This window comes from Seriola aureovittata, chromosome 5 (genome assembly GCF_021018895.1).
Source record: "Seriola aureovittata isolate HTS-2021-v1 ecotype China chromosome 5, ASM2101889v1, whole genome shotgun sequence".
Classification (NCBI taxonomy): domain Eukaryota; kingdom Metazoa; phylum Chordata; class Actinopteri; order Carangiformes; family Carangidae; genus Seriola; species Seriola aureovittata.
In genome coordinates, this window is record NC_079368.1 from 5,461,166 (window position 1) to 5,481,682 (window position 20,517).

Below are 20,517 nucleotides of genomic sequence, written 5' to 3' on the forward strand. Positions count from 1 at the left end.
ACAGCCAACCACATGATTTTTTTTTTTAATTTTATATATATATATCTTTAATTTTCTCTGAACCAAGGCGAAGCACATTTCAGCATCAAAGGGTACCACTTTGCTCTAGACAATTGTACAACTCAACACAAACCATTGCACAGTTTAGGAATGATATACTGAAATCATACAGGTTTTTTTTTTAAAGAGAATCTATAACAACAAAACAAATTGTCCACAGAGGGGAGCCTACACAGTATGTGGGACAGTCACAACCTGCCATACAATCCTTGTAAGAGGGTCCTGGCTGGGCAGGATTCACAACAGCAAAGTGGCACTGTGTTGATTAAGAATGGCACAGAGGGGTTTCCTGAGCGCCACGAAACAAAAAAACAAAAGCACTGATAGTTTTATATTAATCCCTCATGTGAGCAAACCTCAATTTTAGGGGCACTGGAATGTATCAAACAGCAGTTACAAAGGGTCAAACCTTTTCTGCTCAGATGCAGCATCAGTATTACACTTAATAAGCCAACCACACAAGCTCCAGCTCTCTCTAGTGGCTGCGTGTAACACCTGACAGAGAAATGGCAGTACAGAGCTGCGGGGGGACAAAAACCTCAAAGATCACACCGCTACAGAGGCGGTGAAGCATGAGAAATGTGAGATATCTTACGACTGCTGAGACACCAGTCCTCAGACTTCTCAGGAAACTTCCTGTCTATTCAAAAGGAGACGATGCAACACGGCGCTACAAGTATCCGCAGCATTGCTTCAACTTGCTTCACTGCGACACAGAAGTTGGTTCACACAACAGCTATCAAGGAATAGCCTAGAAAACACCCAAGTGCACTAAAGTCACAGCAAGAAAAGACGGAGAAAATAGTTTTCTGCTATCTTGATGTTTTTTACTATGATAATAATAATAATACTTATATACTCCTCTAACCAAGAATACTAAAGAACACTCAACATATCTCTAAACATTTTTTTAAATGTACAATATCTTAGCTTTGAAAAGGTCTGATTTGCTTACAGTAAATAAAATAAATATTGTAAGAAAGATCTAGTTAAGACTGGTTGGATATCACACTAGTTAAAAACAGAGACGAGAATGGAATCACATCAGTGAAGAAATGAATGGAATGACTTTCAGATGCAAAAAGAAAACAACATGTAAAGCCATGCTTGGTTCATAGAGTGGTTTATACCGTCTGAAAAAATAATGACGTCAACTCCTATAAACTGATTGTCATAATGGAGCAAAAGCAAATTCTGGGTTACCAAAAATGTAAGTCCTTTGCTTAAAAGTATATACTTATATTTTTAATGATTCAGATTCTGATGAGAGGAAATTTAAGGTGGCAAGTGGTTTCCAAGCTGACCCTGGTGAGTTTTTATATGATGACCATATGGAGACACATAGATCCCAACCTTCACATCCCTGCTACAAAAGAAACAGTTGTCTGGGTTACATTAACGTTTACAGTGCTTCACTCGACCTCCAGAGTTCGTTTGGCTTCACTGACAAGGAGAAATGAATTCTTTTATCTGATTGGATAGAAACAAAATGGAGAACGTGCACAAATGAGATGAGGTGATTAGAGGATGTTAGGATGATTACAGCCAAAGCTTTGTCCAATCAGAGTTGGACTCGTGTACACTGGATGTACTTTAGTGTTTGCTGCAGCGCCTAAGCCCCTGTATAGCACCCTCACCATAATTTCTCCATAGCAACCCATTAACTTGTAATTAATCACCATTTGCAGATTTACTTAAATTAACAATCTGAGCCTTTTGGAGTCTGTTGGAAACTGGAGGTGAATTTGCTCTCCAACTTTCGCTGTAATCTATCAATACTGTTTGAGTATTACTGTTTACGGTTTGAGTTCAAAGGGCTCAATCACAGTTCAAATGATATTTATATTTCCAATAACAATGATAAAAACATTTTTAACTCAGACTAAAATAACAAAGCAGACTGTGTTGGCACTTTCAAAGGAGTGTTCCAACATAAATTTGTGGACATGCAAGAGACATAGAATTGTCAAAATTGAAACAGAGGTCGAGATAACCTGATTTTTTGTGGACACTACATTTCCCATAATGCATCTCAACAATTAACTTTTTTTTTTTTTTTTTAATTTGACCCTCCTCATAAAGGCCCACACTATTTGAAATTCCACAACCCAGTTTGTATTTCCGTCTTTCAGGTAAAATTTCAAGCTCAGTCGTAATGACATCACTATGACATCATCGGGGTTATTTTCCCAGACAGTCTGAGTAGTACTGATGTTTAGGGGTAAGAATCGGTGAGGTGCTCCTTTAAAATAACTACAGACTGTGGAAGAAACTCTTCTAGAAAACTTAAAAAACAGAAATGAACCAACAGTAAAGGAACTTCAGTTTTTATATTTTACCACCAAATCAAACAGACATTTGCCAGTGTCACACACATCCCAGAATCCTCCTGGGGATGAACCCTGGTGGGGATACAGCATCTGATGGTATTGGCAAACTTAAAAATCAGATGCGTTACAAAGACAACCACCTGCTTTATAGGAAAGGTTTCACCCAAATCAGTCGAGCAGACCAGCGGTAGCCACATGTTCTGCTCTGAAGCTGTGAACATGACGAGGTTACAACAGAAGCAGATTCTGGCAGTGTAGAAACCATCACCATGCCTCATGTACACTGGTACAAACAGTCCCATCCCAACAATGTCACAAATAGAAGCCGTAATGAACAATCTCACCACCTCACTGAAAATGTATAAAACCTTTAACAGGTCATTGTTACAGATAAAAAAAGTCTGAACACAGATCACGTCAATTAATCCAAAAAATAAAACATGACTGTCTATCTTCCACGTTTGCCATGAAATAGCAACCAGGTGAAGGGAGTGTGTGTCTATATTGTGCTGGTGTTCATCGCACTGGCCTTCACTCATACTAAAAGACCATTTTGCTAAACTGCTCCTTACTGCAAAAAACCTCCAACAGCTGGGATTCATCCGCCTCAGAGACTGGATTCTGTGTCTGTCAGATTCAATCAAATACTTCAGTGTAACCTCCTCATTCACCTTATATTTCTGCATGACAACACATGATAACATGACGACAATTACTTGGCCAAGCACGAGAGGCTTTGAAATGTTGAATGGCAACAAACACAGGAAAAAAAAAAAAAAAAAAAAAAGTGACACACAAATGCACTTGGCAGATGGTAAAAGTGAATTCAGCCTGAATAAAACAGACACAGACACGACCTTAAGATATAATAGAACATAGCAAATATAAAAACCATCTATGTATAAATAGAAACAATCACAACAAAGAAAATTAAAACTTAAATTTTAGGGGAGGGGGCAGCTGGAGTAACATTACAGTGAGTAACAGGGTTGAGAGCAGTGCATTAAACAAAGAAAAAAAATGTACAGTAAAATATTAACACATTACTTGGTATATAGAAGGTGTCCTGTTTACAGGTAGAAATGTACAGCTGACCAACGTTTTGTTCAACAGTGTGAATAGATACAAGTTGTCTATAATGGAAATGTGTAACAGTAATTCACTAACTAAACCTGAAAACACTGGTGTCAGAAACATGATTCACAGACTGTGTGAACACAAACACACACCACTCTCATACCCAGATGAAATGGAATGACCCAAGGCTGTAGTTATTTGTGGTTTTCTTTGTTGTTGTTGTTGATTTGTTTTGTTTTTTCTCAGATGTGTTCTCGCTCACTCAAAGCACTTCGAGTCTCCCAGATCTCCAGGGCTGCACGGACCCCACAGGCGCTGCCCTCCTCTCTGACTCCCCCTTCAGGGCGAGGCCGGTGTGGGCGGATCTAGGCGGCGGCCTCCTCCAGCGCTGGCAGCAGGCCCTTCTCCGTCAGGTGAGCCTTCAGGGAGTTGAAGATGTGGAGCTGCTGGTCGGCACGGAGGGCCAGGAGCTGCTGGATCACCTTGCTGGGATTGGGGCCCCTGAGAGAAGGCGGACAGATAATCAATCACACATCGTTGTATTACTAAATCCCTCTTCTAGACAGTTATTGTGTGCTGTGTAAGCGATAGCTTAGCAACCGTAGCTAGGCATGGTAAGAGCATTAAGCTTGGATTTCTCAACATGTCATGCAGTATACTCAAAGAGTTACAACTTTACAATAGGACCAAACTTATAAAGCATTTATAATGGTTTATAACTAGTTTATTAATTAGCTTGTTATAAATCATTTATAAGCTGTTATAACACATTAGAATAAAAAGGTCTACAGTGACCTGTTGCTTGCCAAATAGTGAGCCCACATATCTCATTAGTTACTGAACTTTCATTGTATTCTCCATCATGAGCATTTGTATCTGCTGCTTCATCACGTTTGTTAAGTTACTAACAATTAACCACCGTCACCATATTAATGGTCAGAAAGTTTCATTTGGCAGATCAAATTATAGCAGATCAAATGATCATCATTAAATTATTGTTAAACTTATTGTGTAAAACACATCACCAGCAAGTCTCCCTCTTACCGTTTATAAATAATAGTAACTCATTAATAAATGATGTGTTTTACACTTTACAGTAAGGCTCCTTTTACCAGTTATGAATGGTAGTAACTCATTAATCAGATTAATTGGTAAGCATTAACTTCATCTTGCCTGCATCAATGTATGAATTTTGTTATAACTTGTTTATGATTGTTTATTTATGATTTATAAAGTGTTAACAGCAGAATTAATGACCTAATATATATTATAATATATTTATAAACCATTTATAAATCCTTTATAAGTGTAGTCTTGTTTAGTCTAGTGTAACAGATAGATTTAATGGTGCTAAACTGCTTTAACTTAAGCTGCAGTTGTAGCATCTGTGGCTAACTAGCTTGGCTACAGTAGTAAAAACTTTGGAAGTAAGAGTGAGGAGGAGAGAGAGTTGAAATGATTAACTGTTGATGTCCAGGACAAAATCTGACAAAAAGCAAAGATCAAATACAACAAGTTTAAGTGTCATCATTTCATACAGATGTTGTATTTACCTGATAAAGCTGGCAATGTAGACATTAACAAATGTGGCCATGAGGTACTGGCAGTCGAACCTGTCCATAATGCCACCATGACCGGGGATTGTGTTGGCAAAATCCTGGAAGGACAAAGGACAGGAAACATGCAAAAAGTCATTAACAGTAATAAAATAAGTTAATATATACATCGGGAACACATATATTGAATAATTTCTATGTGATCAAACACTATACACACTATATTCTATGACTATGTAAGACTATATAAAGGTTCAAGCAGGACAACACAGGTGAGGAGGCTTTGTCAAATCTGAACAGGAAAAGCCTCAGACAACAGCAGCGGACTGAGAGTGGAACGCCTCTGGATGTTTGATGCTTGGTGACTGAGGCTCTAAAGTCATGACAGGATGACGTCCTTCGTCTCTACCTTGATCTTGAAGGCTCTCTTGAAGCCGCTGGCGAAAAAGCCACCGAAGGGTCCCACGATGGAGGCGAAGCTGGAGAGAGCGATGCTGTGGATCTGGAACGGATAGAGGCGCACTGTGGTCTGTGGAGACGACAGGGAGGGGTTAGAATAACACAGACCAGCAGATACCAGCATGTCACAGCCAGTGTTTTAAAGTGGAACAGTCTAATAAAGGGTTCTTCTCTTTTTTCAGTTCTGCATTTCTTAACTGGATTTGTTCTTTTTATTGTGTCTGTGAGCTGAAACTAACAGTAAGGCCCTGATATAAATAACATACATACATACATACAGTTATGTTCATAATAATAGCAGTGTTTTTAAAAATGTGAGTAAATCTCAAAATTCTTCAAATAAATTGTATTTTAATGAACACAAATGCATTGGGGACACTGCACATTCTATTTCAAAGCAAGAAAATTGGAAAAAGTAATTGAATTTGATAATATTTTACAGAAAGTCAAGAAATATAATGTTCAAAAAAATAGCAATGTTGACATCTTTCTTTACAAAGTCAAAAATGTACTGTACAAACGAAGAAATGCTTGAAGATTCAACTAGAATCATAAACTAATATTTAGTTGCATAACCACGGTTTCTGATAACTGCTTCACATCTGTGGTACATGGAGTCGACCAACTTCTGGGACCGGTCAACAGGTATTGCAGCCCAGGACAATTGTACTAGGTTCCACAATTCCTCTGCATTTCTTGGTTTTGCCTCATGAACAGAATTTTTTATGTCAGCCCACAAGTTTTCTATGGGATTAAGGTCCGGGGATTGTGCTGGCCACTCCATTACTTGAATTCTGTTTGTCTGGAACCATGATTTTGTGTTTGGGGTCATTGTCTTGTTGAAACACCCATTTCAAGGGCATTTCCTCTTCAGCATACGGCAACATGACTTCTTCCAGTATTCTGATGTACTCAAACTGATGCATGATCCGTGGTATGCGATAAATAGGACCAACACCATAGTATGAGAAAGATCCCCATATCATGATGCTAGCAACACCATGCTTCACCGTCTTCACTGTGGCTTGAATTCAGTGTTTGCAGGACGTCTGACAAACTGTCTACTCTGTTTTTCCAAGGACAAATGCACAGCCAGCATTTGCAGCGTCAGTTGCCTTGATCCTTAAATAAACCTCACTAATTGAACTGAGGCACTGCTATTTTTTTGAACACGCCCCTTTCAGTAAATGATTCAGTTTCACAGAATCAGCAGCATGCACGTCATGCCTGTTGGGTCTGTTGGTTTTCTATACCTTTACTAAACCTTCTAGAAACTTACTTGCAGTGTAGAAGTTGAAAACAAAAATAGTGATTTATCTTGCTAGTGATGTGGGACTGCTATTATTTTGAACACAACTGTACATTCCTTACAACACGACTCTTACTGGCCGTAAAACTATGAATTATGAATATCTTGGTAATCCGTTTGACTAGAACACTGATCTTAAGAGATAAAGCTAGAGAGATGAGGGAGACTGCAGGTGAGTCTTACCCATCCGGTGACAGACTCCAGGACGCTGGGCAGGGCGTATTCCTGCAGCTGGAAAAGGTCAGACGGCTCACAATCCACCTGGAAACTGTTGGAGTCGTTGTTGAACTCCACTGGACACACAAAATAGCGGTAGCCGGCCATCACATAGGAGAGCTGTAGGGAGAGCAAGGCTCAGTTACTCTACATTAGGGGGTCTCAAAGTGGGGTCCTTGAGGGGGTTTCTGGGGGTCCCCAGCAAAAAGAGAAATCATTTATTTTCACTATAATTCTGTTCATAAGTAACACAATGACAGAATGTATGAATACTTTCTATAATAAAACATCAATTACACTGAATTGTTTTTTTATTTGTGTGTGCTTTTTTGTCTGAGCATTATAATGTAGATGAACCTTTGTCGCATTTTTACCGTCTAAAATTATACTATGTAAAGATAGTTGGATACTGAATCCCCCAGCCAGGCTAACATATATCTCAACCGATCATCTATGCGTGAGATCGACCGATCCACGGCCGATACCGATCATTTTTGGCTTGCATTGCAGATGGCATACGTTATGTCGGCCACACACACTTTGTAAAAGTTCCTGTCACGCGCTGGCGCAGTGAACAAGGTGGGAGGAGGGACTACACTACACTACACAGCACACAGCACTTCTCTCAGCCGCAGACACCTTAGTATTAACCACAGGTGATCGGTTTCAAGGCGATCGGTGACTAGAAGCATTTATGCCGATCTAGTATCAGTAGCAGTATCTTGCCCAAGGACACTTTGACATGCGGCCTGGAGGAGCCGGGGACCGAACCACCAACCTTCTAATTAGTGGACGACCCGCTCCACCCGCCTCTCAACATGACAACATTGCATTAATTTATATAAACACACAATCAGGTGTCATGTTTCATGAATGAGTGAATATTGAAGGACTGAACGGAAATCATATCTCACCATGATGCCAAACACAATGGTGGCGAACAACCCACCAATGAATCCCTCCCATGTCTTCTTGGGTGACAGCTGCAGAGGAAACAGTCCAGATGTTGATAGCAGGTTAAAATATTACAATGTACAAAGCAACACTTTTAATATGTCCAATCACATAAGTCAACACCCAGACCTCTAGACACTGATTATGTTTGCCACACAGCACACACTTGACCTGGCATTACAAGCGAAACTGGAGAGAGGAGAGGACTCTTTAAATATTACAGCGCTAAAAAGACTGATGCTACAAACCGACCTTGATGAGAGGGGTGCGGCCGAAGAAGAATCCAAACATGTAGGCCATAATGTCGTTACAGATCACACAGGAAATTGGCACAATGAACCTATTTACACAAAGGAGAGTTCGCATCAGTCATTGTTACGACTAGATGAAAATACTTTTTATGCAACAAGAGATCCGTGATGAGGCAATCTGAAAAAGTACTCATTCAATATCTAATGGTCGATACATGTTCAAACCAACATAAAAATGTAACATAATTTGGTTTCAGCATAATTAGATTTTACTTCCTGGGCAGATATGATCAGAGAGAAGGGGCCATGATATTCACACTGAAGTGGTTAAGCTGTACGGTATAAAAGGTGATAAAGGATTGTTTACTCACCAGATCATCCCCTCAAACAGGTTGTGAATGATAAGGTGAGACTGAGTCACCACAATCAGCAGAGTCACATGGGTCCAACCAAACTGCAGACACAAGATTAACAAGGTATGTTTACACGAGGACACGTTTACATTTGATTTCAGTTCAAAACACATTCATCTTCATTGATCTTTATTATGTCTGAGTTTTAATTCTGAATATTTCTTCAAAGACCGGACACAGAGCGACAACATTTTCTGAGACAGATGATTTCCTGCTAAGACATTTCTGTAGGAAAATGACTTTAAGTTGGTGTGAACTGCCTCCCTCCAAAGTTAACAATGAACAGTGGCTGCACAGTGAAGGGTTGTGCCAGCAACAGACAAAATGTTTCCAGATAATAGTTTTTATTACACCCTCAATGTGAGTGGAGAATGTGTTCCTGCTCGACAGTGAGAACTAGCTGTACTCCTCATGTGTTCACTTACAGACAGCAGAGGACTGTGGACAAACGCACTGTCAGGTGGGAATGTTTGTGTTTGTGTAAAACCTGCTCAGGATAAAAACTAAATAAACCACTGACAAGAGCAGAGGCAGATTTCTCTGTTTCTGGCCACCACCACTAAATGAATCAACTATGTGCCAGAGATTTCCATTAGAGCAATCTCTGGCCCACTTCTCCCCTCACTCGAGTGCCTGTGTTTTGGCCGGCTTCATCAATAACCCAGTGGCCTCGAGGCTGGTGGCCAGGAGGAGGCAGGGTGCAGGGTACTTACCATGTAGAACTGAAGGCGGTAGTGTTTCTTCACCAAACTCAGCACAAACATGCAGAAACCTGCAACAGCAGGACAGATAATGTATGAAAAACCGAATGAAAGGGGTGTGATCAGAACTCATTCATTCAGAATCCAGGTCATCTTTGGTCAAATTCTGGCTAAATGTAGCTCGACCTATTTCAGACAGAGCCCAGTGTTAATGTGCAGAGAGGAGCTCAGGGTTACTGCAGCCATTAGTTTCATGCTGTATACATGACAGGATGTAGCAGAGCAGAGTATCCGAGTGCCTAAGTTCTTTTACTGGGAGAAAAGAAATCAAACCAGACGTTCTGAGGAGTCTTTTCCAACATGTTAAAAATATGTCCTGTAGATTTGAGCATTTTCTGGCATTTGAGGGAATGACACCATTATCTTACACTGAACACAGTGCGAAAGTCAGGCCATTCAGTTTCATCATGAATCTAGTAGGCAGAGAGAGTCACGGTGCTTCCTTCCCCACCACATCCTGTTTGCCATCAGTTAGCAGCTACAGTGGCTCTGAATAACTGACAGAAAACCTGTAGCACAGGAAGTGGGACCTCTCCAGTTACCATAGTGTCTCTGAAATAACCAACTCTGAAGTATCTAATCTAATATGGTAACACCAAAGACCACAGAGTTATAAAGTCTGATGTTCTACGTTTTGACAGGGGTGGACGGTAACAAAGTACATGTACTTCAGTACTGTATTTAAGTACTTTACTTGAGTTTCATTTCCTTTGAAACGCCACTGCACTTAAAAGACAAATACTGCACTTTTGACGCCACATTTCTATGAAGTATTCGTTACTTTGAAGCAGAGCTTTTAGTCAGTTTTGAAAAATGCAATAGGCCATATGCTGTGTTCAGAAAAAATACATAAACGACAATGGCTCCTTTTTTTGATTCAATTGTGTTCTTATGACCATTTCTATCAGCTTTGTATCACATCCTACAAGCTTTTACTCCACAGATTCTACAGTCAGTTCAGTCAGTAGGTTGCTTCAGTCTTTAGGATCTGTAAACAAGTACTCCAGTAATTTAACTCGAGTAAAAGTTAGAGTGAACAACCTTCACTTGTAGTGGAGTGCTATTTGAACAGGAGTTTGTGTACTGTGACTCAAGTAATGGAGCTATGCACTTTGTCCACCTCTGAATTTTCCTTTTCAATTTCCGATGACTCTTTTCCTGAACAGAACAATTTGTAATTGGACATTTATTTATATTTCCCCTCTGGAAAGATCTAATTAATCAAACACTGAGATCAGCTGAGACGAGCCTGAAAGCTCCTGATGCAATGTGATCAACTCAAACTCTAAACAGTCAACTGAATATATGACCTCTGCTGTAGGGAACACCAGTTTAATCTAATCATTTAATAAAATGTTAATGTATTCATTTCTTTATCCCTGAGGACAGTCACTAACTACTGCGTCACCTTGTGACACCTTTGGCTCCAATAGGACACGTAGACATTACTGATTAGAAACCCTGGTGTCCTGGTGTTTTGTTGCATCATGTGACTTCTCCACTTGGCCCATACCCCTCTGCCTATGTAGTAAAATATACTATACCAGAACAAATTGTGGAACCTGACATGAGTCACTATTGAATGAATACATGCATCTCTTTGTGGTCCACTGGCAGGATATGATACATTTACAACACCAGAAGACAACTGTGAAAACTCATACATCATACACTGTGCACTGCAGGAAGTTATTCCAGTAATGTCTGTCCTTTCCTCACATCGATGAGAACAGACCTTTATTTTCAGCTCGAGTCTCCTCTAGTGTTTGTACCTGTGAGGTAGAGAGCGAAGGAGATGAAGCGGTGGTATTTGCTGAGGATACGAAGCGGCTCCTCCCTCTGCACCAGTGTGAAGAAGTAATCTGTCACGGTCTCGCCATAGAAAAAGTAGTTCACACACAACAGGAAGTACCTGCGGGGCAAAAAGGTTGGAGCAAATGTACATATGTGACGGCTTTATGACAGCAGCTAATCAGACTCTGAATTCACTATGCCTGCAGAAAAACACCAGTAATATGAAAAAAAACAGTAATATGCTGCAAAGACACGTCATATTTTTTCCAGGGCTTGATTTGAATCTAACATGTGAGTAAACTTCATGAAGGAACAAGCCCAAATATTCCACCGTTCCAAAGCACTAACTGCACATGATGCTTTGAATCTTCACCAGGTTTTTCAGGCATAGTGAACGTCAGGGCTCTTCTACCTGTCTACACCAGAGCTTTTCAAACTGTGAGGCAGGCCTCCCCCAGGTGGCGCTGAGAGAGACATGTGAGGTAAAGATAGTTTGTGCGGTGACAGGGACAGGAACATGCTGGTGTTCAACAGGAAGTTACTTTTGATTCATCCAGCTCACTAACACAGGCCGCAGCCAGAGAAGTGACAATTTGCACCTACATTTGTACTGAGTCATAACTCAGTCAAATCTGCACAAACAAACATGATACATACATTTTTAGATTCACTATTCACATTTTCTGAGGAGCATTATATTTGATGGGGGGGCACCGTGTCACACTTTGAAAACCCCTGCTCTGTACTGTACATCACTATTGCTAAAATCAAACAGCGCTGATGATTCACTGTATTTCTGCCGATTGGCTTAATCATCTTCAATCTACTCAAGATTAAAACAGGTCAGGAAACAAACCTCAGGAAATCTGCAACAAAATAAAACATGAGACAAACATGAAACAATAAGAAAGAAGCAAACCTTTTGCTGTGTTCATGACACCTTCGTAAAAAACACTCAATTGTTTGTGTGTGCACTTGTGTACTGTGTGTGTGTGTGTGTGTGTGTGTGTGTGTGTGTGTGTGTGTGTGTGTGTGTGTGTGTGTGTGTGTCTCCTCACCAGCTCAACGTCCTGAACCAGGGCAGGTGGTAGGAGTGGTAGACGCTGTAGCCGATGGTGATGATTTCTTGGAAGCACTTGATCTGAACACAGAGGACCTGCACAGAGAAACTGTGTCACCACATGCAAAGCAAATGAAGCATCAGAGCTCTGTGTGTGTTTGTGCATGTGTGCCTGTGTGTGTGTGTGTGCGTGTGTGTGTGTGTGTGTGTGTGCATGGCCTGCTGTCCTAGTGACACAAAATGGCTGGCAGGCCCATTTCAAGGGAATTCCCAGATGACAGGAGCAGCGGTCCTGCGTGTTATTAGAGAGCCAGGATCTCATTAATCCATCAGATTACATTTTTCAAATTCAGATGCACAGAACGAGCTGCAGAGAGGTTGAGCTATGAACCTCAAGAAAAAATGTACAACTCAGTGAGAAAATGAGCTGTGTCTGTACCTTAAATATAAATATATACATATATGAGACCTTGGCTTAAACGTTATTTTGAACCATGAATTTTAATAACCGTGTTTCATTCCACAAAAGCGACCAAAAAAAAAAAAAGATTTCACAACAAGCTGTTTGAGCACCATCAGTGTTGTTTGTACTCACAATCATCATAAGCACCATGGGGCCCAGGTAGATGATGAAGAAGAAGAAGGAGATCATGGCTAATGTGAGGATGCCTCGTACCCACCAGTTCTTCCATCTGGAGGAAGCACAAACAAACACTTGTTCAATGTCAACTCATTAAAAAAGGTGAACTAGAATGGCACTGAGTGGAGCGCATACCTCCGCCAAGCCCAAACACACCTACACATGTCTGTGTAGCTCTTATAACAGAAAATGTCAGTGTTATACACTTTATACAGCTGCATGAATCGTCTCACTGCTGTGTCGCAACCACTGTTGTTACTGTGTAAATTTATTCGTTGCATTTTGAATGAAATACTGATGTAAGCATTCCTACATGCTGCTGGTCTCATATGCCCTGATACTTACTATTAAGTACAACTCTGTGTGTAATGCAGATTCAGCAGATTTTCTTCAACCTGTTCCAGATATCTGAATCTGCACCAAACTCTTTACACCATAAATAAGTTTGATATTAAACATCAGGATCCAAATGTTATTTCTTGACGGACTGAAAAATGCTTTATCTCACAATATAGTAAGAAAAGTGATCAAAAAAAAAGGTTTTTCCTTGACCCGCTCGCCCCTTTAACTGGATCCACTCTGAAATTCAAAGGTTCTTTCCTGGCCTGTGCCCCATCCCTGCATCAAGTTTGGTGCAAATCGGTGCACTACTTTTTGCATAATCCTGCTGACAAATATACAAACCATCAAACAAACCAACAAACAGACACAAGTGAAAACAAAACCTCCTTGGAGTAGGTAAAAAAATAAAAAATAAATGTCTCTTTACACCAAGGAACCTCAATATGCATTATCCCCTCCATGTGTTGCGCAGAGTGCCTTGTTTGTGTCATTGTGAATATGTTTTCCATAACTTGCAGCTTTAACATCTCTACAGTGTGACTGCACTCACTGCTGCTCAAAGAAAACTGTGTGAGGAGGGATTCCTCTGTGTGAATCATAACTCCTCCACATGTGCAGCAGTGCTGAGATGAAGTCCAGGACAAACATGGGCCTTTTGTTTAGGTTAGTAGCTCTACACAGATAACAAGTGTCAAACATGTACTGTATACATTTTATTTTTGCTGGTTGTCATCTATTCAGGACAAGTTTACTTTACATGCTCAGCACTCTGCTTTATAGACATGTTGTTAAACACATTCTCAATAGACAGCTCTGGTTATTGGTTTTCTCTTTTACAGTAATGGTACCTTGAGGAGAGTCCGGACAGGGCCTTGTTTAGAACCTCAGGGGTGTCATCAGGAGGGACCGGCACCTCTGGGACCCCTGAGTCCACCTTGGCCTCAGTGTCTGAAACCCCATCTTTTTCCACCTTCAGCTCACTGTCTGAACCCTGACAGACAGACAGACAGACAGACAGACAGACAGACAGACAGACAGACAGAGGAGAAAGAAGACATTTAGTAAAGGTAAAATGTTGTAGCAAAACAACCACAGGTGCAACCACAGAATCACCAGGAACACTTTTCATTCATATACATTTATATTTGACTTTATTCCGTCCTGAATTCAGATTGAGAAGCCATGAAATATTTCAAGAATTGCTCTTACTTGTATATGACATATGATATTCAATTAATTTTACTCAAACATTTTTACTTTTTCTCTTTACTACCACATAAGGAGATTTGAGTGTATTTGTGTTGTTCCAGCAGCACAGGACTTATAGAGCTAAAGGAATGTAAGTGAAGCTCTTCATTTCACTATGTAAACCGTCAAACTAGAAGTGAATGCTATTAACATGACGACTGCCTCAAACTAAATCACAACACTGTATCTAGGTGACATGGCTCTTGGTGTTTTCGCCCGTTACAGTAAAAGATATACATACATATTTTGCACTTTGTTCCCCACTGAAAGAATAAGCTGCTGCTTTGACTGAGAAATGTCATCAATCTAAATGTTTCACTGTTTAACATAACTTCATTCAGAACAAACTGTCATCTGACTTTCTGAGCTGCACACAGAGATCGTAAAATCAGCTTCACTTTAGAGGTAGAAATAAGAATTAATGCAGAAAGACGCAAGCTAAATTATTTCTATAAACATTTAAATGTTAGAGGCTATCAGGTTATCATTATGAGATACATTAGATACTATGTGAGCAGTGGTCTTACTTCACCTTACCACTACAATCTTATGCTCTGAGCCTTTTCTCAAAGTACTTTTGTTAATATCTCCTTGATCAGACTGTAATCACCATCTTTGCATATATCTAAGTTGCGTGTTAAAAAAGAAAATGAAAAAAGAAAACATAAACAAGCAGATTATTATTTGACTTATAACACATTCCCACTGATATGACCAAATATAACAACTGTAAAACAACAAAATTAACGTTATTAAAGTTATTAAATAAAATAAATTGCAACCAAATATACCTAAAATGACAACAATTGCTATTTACATTCAATAACCCTGCCAATAGAGCTAAAGCAGAAAATCATAGTAAATTGACCTGCATTTCTTCACAAAATGGTTTTATATTCAACCAGACTGGTCAGAATCTAAAGGCTCACAGGTGTTTTCAGTTCTGCCTGATTAAATCTCTGCTCAGGTTGACGGTGGGTGAAGTGACACTGGGTTAGTTTAGGTCACCAAACTATGTTCCAAAGAGCGACAGAGGTGCAGGTTCTCTAACAGGAACAACAAATCAGCCTCCATTTGCTACTGCTCCTACAGGTGTCAAGCTTTCCGTGAGATCCCCGTCAAAGACTCTTAAATGTGCATAATTATAATCCTGATATAATGCTGAAAGACTGAGGCTAAAGATAAATGTTACAGGCATCAAGTTACCCATCCTCACCTGCTGATACAATGTGCTTGTCAAGTCAGTGAGGAGCAGCATTACATAACCCTGTTTTTTATAATACAGTATTGTTATTAAAAATGTAATCAAAATGTGATTACGGACTCACAGCACCATGTTTGAATGTTAACTAGGAGAAAACTGAGATTAGACTTATACCTTATTTTTCCTATTTTTAGACTGTGTTTCACATCACTTTGAAGTTGAGGACTGAGTTAGTGAAACATCAGGTAACATGTCCGGTTGTAATTAAAAATAAAAAGAGCAGGACAAAGCTGTTAATGCTGGCCTACACTGTACTGTCTATGCTCCCTAACATTGGATGTGTGATTGGATAGCTTGTAATACCATTTAATAATGTAGTTAGCTAATGAAAGGGCTCCTCAGCTTTGGAGAAAAATGCTAGGTCACTACAGTAGGCAGTGAGCTAGTTAGCAATGCATGCTAACGTTTGTAGCTTATGTTATAGTAAACAAACAAACTGATTTGTCCAATACTTAGTTAATGCCCCTGTGTGTTGTAAGTACTCGTACTATAGCAACAGACACACTGCTTCAGTTGTCTAAGCTATGATTGGACAATTTCTGTTATGGGGAGGGGCTTAAGGTGAACAATTAAGTGCAGTTTGTAGATACCCGCTCAGAAGGGCCAGTCTGCCAAAATAAGTAAAAACGTCTGTATGGGTGGACCAAGCCCTGTGGGTCAGAACAGTCCAGCCCATTTTCTGTATTGTACACATGTTGATACAACACTGAACACGCTGCCTCAGGTTCACGGTATCAGAGATGGACATACTGTATTAAGCAAACAGCAGCAGGACTGCCAGTGCAGGGTTGTGTGTGGGAGGTTAAACACTGCGCCAAATCATCTCCATCCATACTGTTGATTTCTCAGAACCATCTGTTCACTTGACGGAGACCTGATTAAAGCACACTCCGCTCTCTGCTTCTCCATGGTAACAATAATCAAAGGATGGAGGTCATCAGATGATGTCAGTTGAACAGAGAGGTTTCCAGAGGTCAGTCTGTCCTTTCATTTCTCTCACTTCCCACCCACTGACCTTTCTGCTGCTGGTGACCAAATTAGGCTCACAGCTCTCACTTCACAGTCACACAGCAGATGGTTGACTTGCTGTGACGCCCACTCAGTCTCACACACACATCCTTTACTGTTAGACACTGCTATATTACTGCAGCTGGAAACTTTTTATATTTTCCATTAATAACAAGCCAGATATTTTGTCTTATTTTACTGAGCTATCGTCTGTGTTTTTGTTCCTTTTTCTACACGTTTACTTTCACAATGGTGACAGCAAACATGCTGCAAAGACTGAGCCGGGGACATGTCTGTCATTATCAACCTACAGTATTTTGAACTTTACTGACCTTTTTTTAAACAGGTTAAAGGTACATTACATAATGCTGTGATAATGTAACCACCTCAAAATTATGTTCTTTATGCATGTAAATCTATGTTATAACAAATAAATAAATGAGAACCCCAACACCACATTCATAGTCAATGTCATGGTTCATTCAGGCGTCTTCAGCTGATGTAATGATACACCATTATATTTTGGACAGTGGGCACTTGTTATGATACAGTGTCATGTTATCAAATTCTTGAAAAGACCTGCATAATATACATTAACAAGAAAACCAGTCAAATTCACAATGTAAAAGCACTTTATATGTGTATTTCTGACCACATTATCAACTGAGTCCACAACATTGCTGCCAACAGTTTCTTGTTATGATAAAAAATATCTTCTTTTCCACATTCATAGCAAGGTATTTTATATATTATGTCACATTTTTTCCTGTTATTACTAGATAATAAATTTATCTGATTTAACAAGGAGGTTTTTCCTGTTATATCATAAAACGTATTATTGTGCAAAATCAATGTATTAATAATAAAAAAGTCATAAAATGAATTAATGTTCTTATAATGTGAAAGGAAGTTTATTATAATAAACTGATTAGTTTGCTGTGTGGATTCAGTTGGCTCATTAGAAAGATATAATATGGAGGTTGTGGATCACAGTTTGTCATTTGCAACAATCACTTTGTTAGCGCTAAGCAAAAGACTGACTCCCTGACTGGCCACCACAACTCTCTGCAACAACTCAGATAAATGAAAAAAATTTACATGTACACTTCAAATTATAGGAAACAATTAACAAAATAATCTACCAGTAACTGTCAAAACCCACCAACTAAATGCAGAAGCCTAAACAGGAACACACACACACACACACACACACACACACACACACACACACACACACACACACACACACACACACACTCAATCTCCCTCTGCTGGTTTCTATGGAGACGATATCCGTCATTCAGGATGCTTGAGTTAAAAATAGGAGCTGGTTTCACATAAACACTCCTCCCCTTTCAGGCTTTCTGGAAGATGAGCGGCAACCCTGAGTGTCTTTGTTTTGTTTATGTCCAATTCACTAGGAAAGGCTAGACCTGCGAGCTGTGAGAAAACGGGCACAATTATGATCCAAGTCCCATCTTCAGTGGGATTTTACAGCTTTTAGACCAGGGCATCAAAACCCAGAGGATAGTGGGTCCTTCATAAAGCAACAAAAGGGAAAGATGAGGTTTGATGAGGTTTTTCATCCAGGTTTTCAGCTGTGTCGTGCTGAGTTCATCAGAAGCAAATATTTATAGCTGAAGACCATGTACGTATTTAAAATGAGTCTTACTGACTGAAACCAGATCTTTTAACAGAACTGTACACAGATGATGCATCAAGCTGGTATCCAGTATGTTGTTTTGTAATTTAATCAAAGTGTGACTCCGTGATTAACGTGTGAATTGATTTCACAGTACTACTATTTATGCTAACCACCATAAAAAGTACTTCACCTTTTATAAACTGATGTAATTTTCTGTAGAGCTCGCCTTGGAAAGCTCATCCAGATATAAATGTCAAGGCAGGGCCAGAACAGATTTAGTATTCACCTCTTTTTTTTTTTTTTTTTTTTTTACTTTTCCTTGGTATGATGATTATGTCACTGACAGGGACCCACCAGAACAGCCTACTGACCTAATAAACTGTATGTTGTGGATCAATCTGTCTGTGGGCCTCCCTCACCTCAAGCAGCCATGATAATTTATTGTTTCTCTGAATTTCTACATCACCTCATAGGACACTCGTTATAATGAATTTATTGCACAACTTGCTGATCCACATTAGAAGCACCAAAGCAACTTCAGTCAGTACTATCTACACTGTCCTGAAACACATAGCGACCAAGAGAAATGGAGTAAAAAGCAGCACATTCAGAGAAAGCACTAAATCAACCATTCCCCTAAAAAGACCTGTGTGGTTTGTCGTTGGGATGTAGCTGATGCTCTGATCCACTAATTTCCCATATGCTTTAAGCTGTTCTCCAGTTTTCTGTAATCTCGTCCTCATGTCCTAGATAGATCCATCAAACCATTACCACACACCTCTCCTAGGTCACACTACTCACTGGGAAACAACTTTGAAATCCATATTAACACAGATAATGCATTTATTTCCCTTCAGCTTCAGCACAACAGGAGATTAATATAATACCTAAGGCAGTATGACTTATTATTGTAGCATTCAGATTAGTCAATCTAAGGCTGTTACATTGGTCGTTTAGCAGTCCTACAGTAAACAAGCTGGTGGAAAAACAAACAGTTCACAGCAAAGACACCAGATAACAGATATGGAGAGGTGCCCATCAGGCTTTTTCAGTGCTAATGTAGTCCTGATGTGGGACAGTGTATGTGGATAGCTCACCAGGCATCAGTCAAATACTTCAGAATTTACTGTTGCTTTGCTCAGCAGCAAGTAAAGAAGACGATTCAAATACAGTCTAAGTTTTATAGTATAGAAGGAGAGCGATTCTATACATCGGCATATACCTGATAGAGAAAGCAGAGCTAAATGCAATCCAATTTTAACTTCTGCAAGTGGCTTGCCTGGTGTCTTCACGACGAAAACACACCCAGGAAGACGGTGAGTAGCATCAGCCAATCAAGTCTAAAATGTCAGTAAATTGGCGGATGATTTGTACAGCGCGCTTCAGCGGACTGTATCTGCTCTTAAATTGTAGTAAGTAAGAAAGAGAGTCCGAAGAAAACACGCGAAAACCCCGTGTTTTAATGAATTCAGACATTTCTTTTCCTCTAGCTAACGTTACACGAGCCACTAACACTAATGCATTAGGATAGCTGGCTGGCTAGCTAGCATTAGCATCACTTCAAATGGCAGGACTGATTCTTGGCTAAGGCTACCTTGTCCTCTGACGGCTGCTGCTGTAACGCTGGGTCGGTGTCTCTGGCTCCACGGTGCCTCAGCTCTGTCATCTTAGCAGATCGTAGCTTAACGACAACAGCGAAGGTCCTGTGGCTCCGACACACAAACTTGTTATAGTGACTGACAGATCTTCTGCTACGATCCTGGTAAGGTTTTGCACAGCAACACTGTTCACACGAAGAACCCAGTCAATATCACTTAACCAGGAATAAACGAAAAACAAAACTTCCGGTTTTCAAAATAAAGTCCATGTAGTAGATAGATAGATAGATCCAAAGAATCTGTCTCAAAAACACTCCCTGTCAAAAAGCTTCAACTTCTATCATGAAATACTAAATCAATAAAGTTTTTCCGAAGTTTTTTTTGTACTAACAGAGCTTCCAAGGATTCTGGTGTCCAGTTTCTTCAGTAAGTAAATGTTCAATTTCTTCATGGTTTCCAGATGTAATGCACTTTATATGCATTTTTAGTTAAGTATACAATGTGCATAATGCACCACGAAGGGTTAGCAATA

At 39.8% G+C, this 20,517-nt stretch overlaps 1 protein-coding gene across 1 annotated transcript; it reads right to left on the reverse strand.

Annotated features, from left to right (window-relative positions):
• Positions 1–16: 16 nt before the first annotated feature.
• On the reverse strand, positions 17–20,195 carry cds2 (CDP-diacylglycerol synthase (phosphatidate cytidylyltransferase) 2). Its single transcript, XM_056377378.1, has 13 exons — positions 19,982–20,195; positions 14,071–14,213; positions 12,836–12,932; positions 12,239–12,336; positions 11,159–11,298; positions 9,339–9,397; positions 8,584–8,666; positions 8,214–8,301; positions 7,922–7,990; positions 6,975–7,127; positions 5,433–5,552; positions 5,021–5,124; positions 17–3,968 (listed from the first exon to the last, which is right to left on the reverse strand). Exons 1-13 carry the CDS (start codon positions 20,051–20,053, stop codon positions 3,833–3,835), a joined length of 1,362 nt encoding a protein of 453 aa, XP_056233353.1. The 5' UTR covers positions 20,054–20,195; the 3' UTR covers positions 17–3,832.
• Between the last annotated feature and the right edge of the window lie 322 nt (positions 20,196–20,517).

Bases quoted from the DNA above. Each gene is read 5' to 3' on its own strand.
- cds2 (XM_056377378.1), bottom strand. From the start codon at position 20,053: ATGACAGAGCTGAGGCACCGTGGAGCCAGAGACACCGACCCAGCGTTA. The intron at 11,299-12,238 runs GTGAGGAGACAC...TTTGCCCCGCAG, and splicing joins TGGTTCAGGACGTTGAGCTG to GTACTTCCTGTTGTGTGTGA. The intron at 7,128-7,921 runs GTGAGATATGAT...CTCTCCCTACAG, and splicing joins CCATTGTGTTTGGCATCATG to CTCTCCTATGTGATGGCCGG.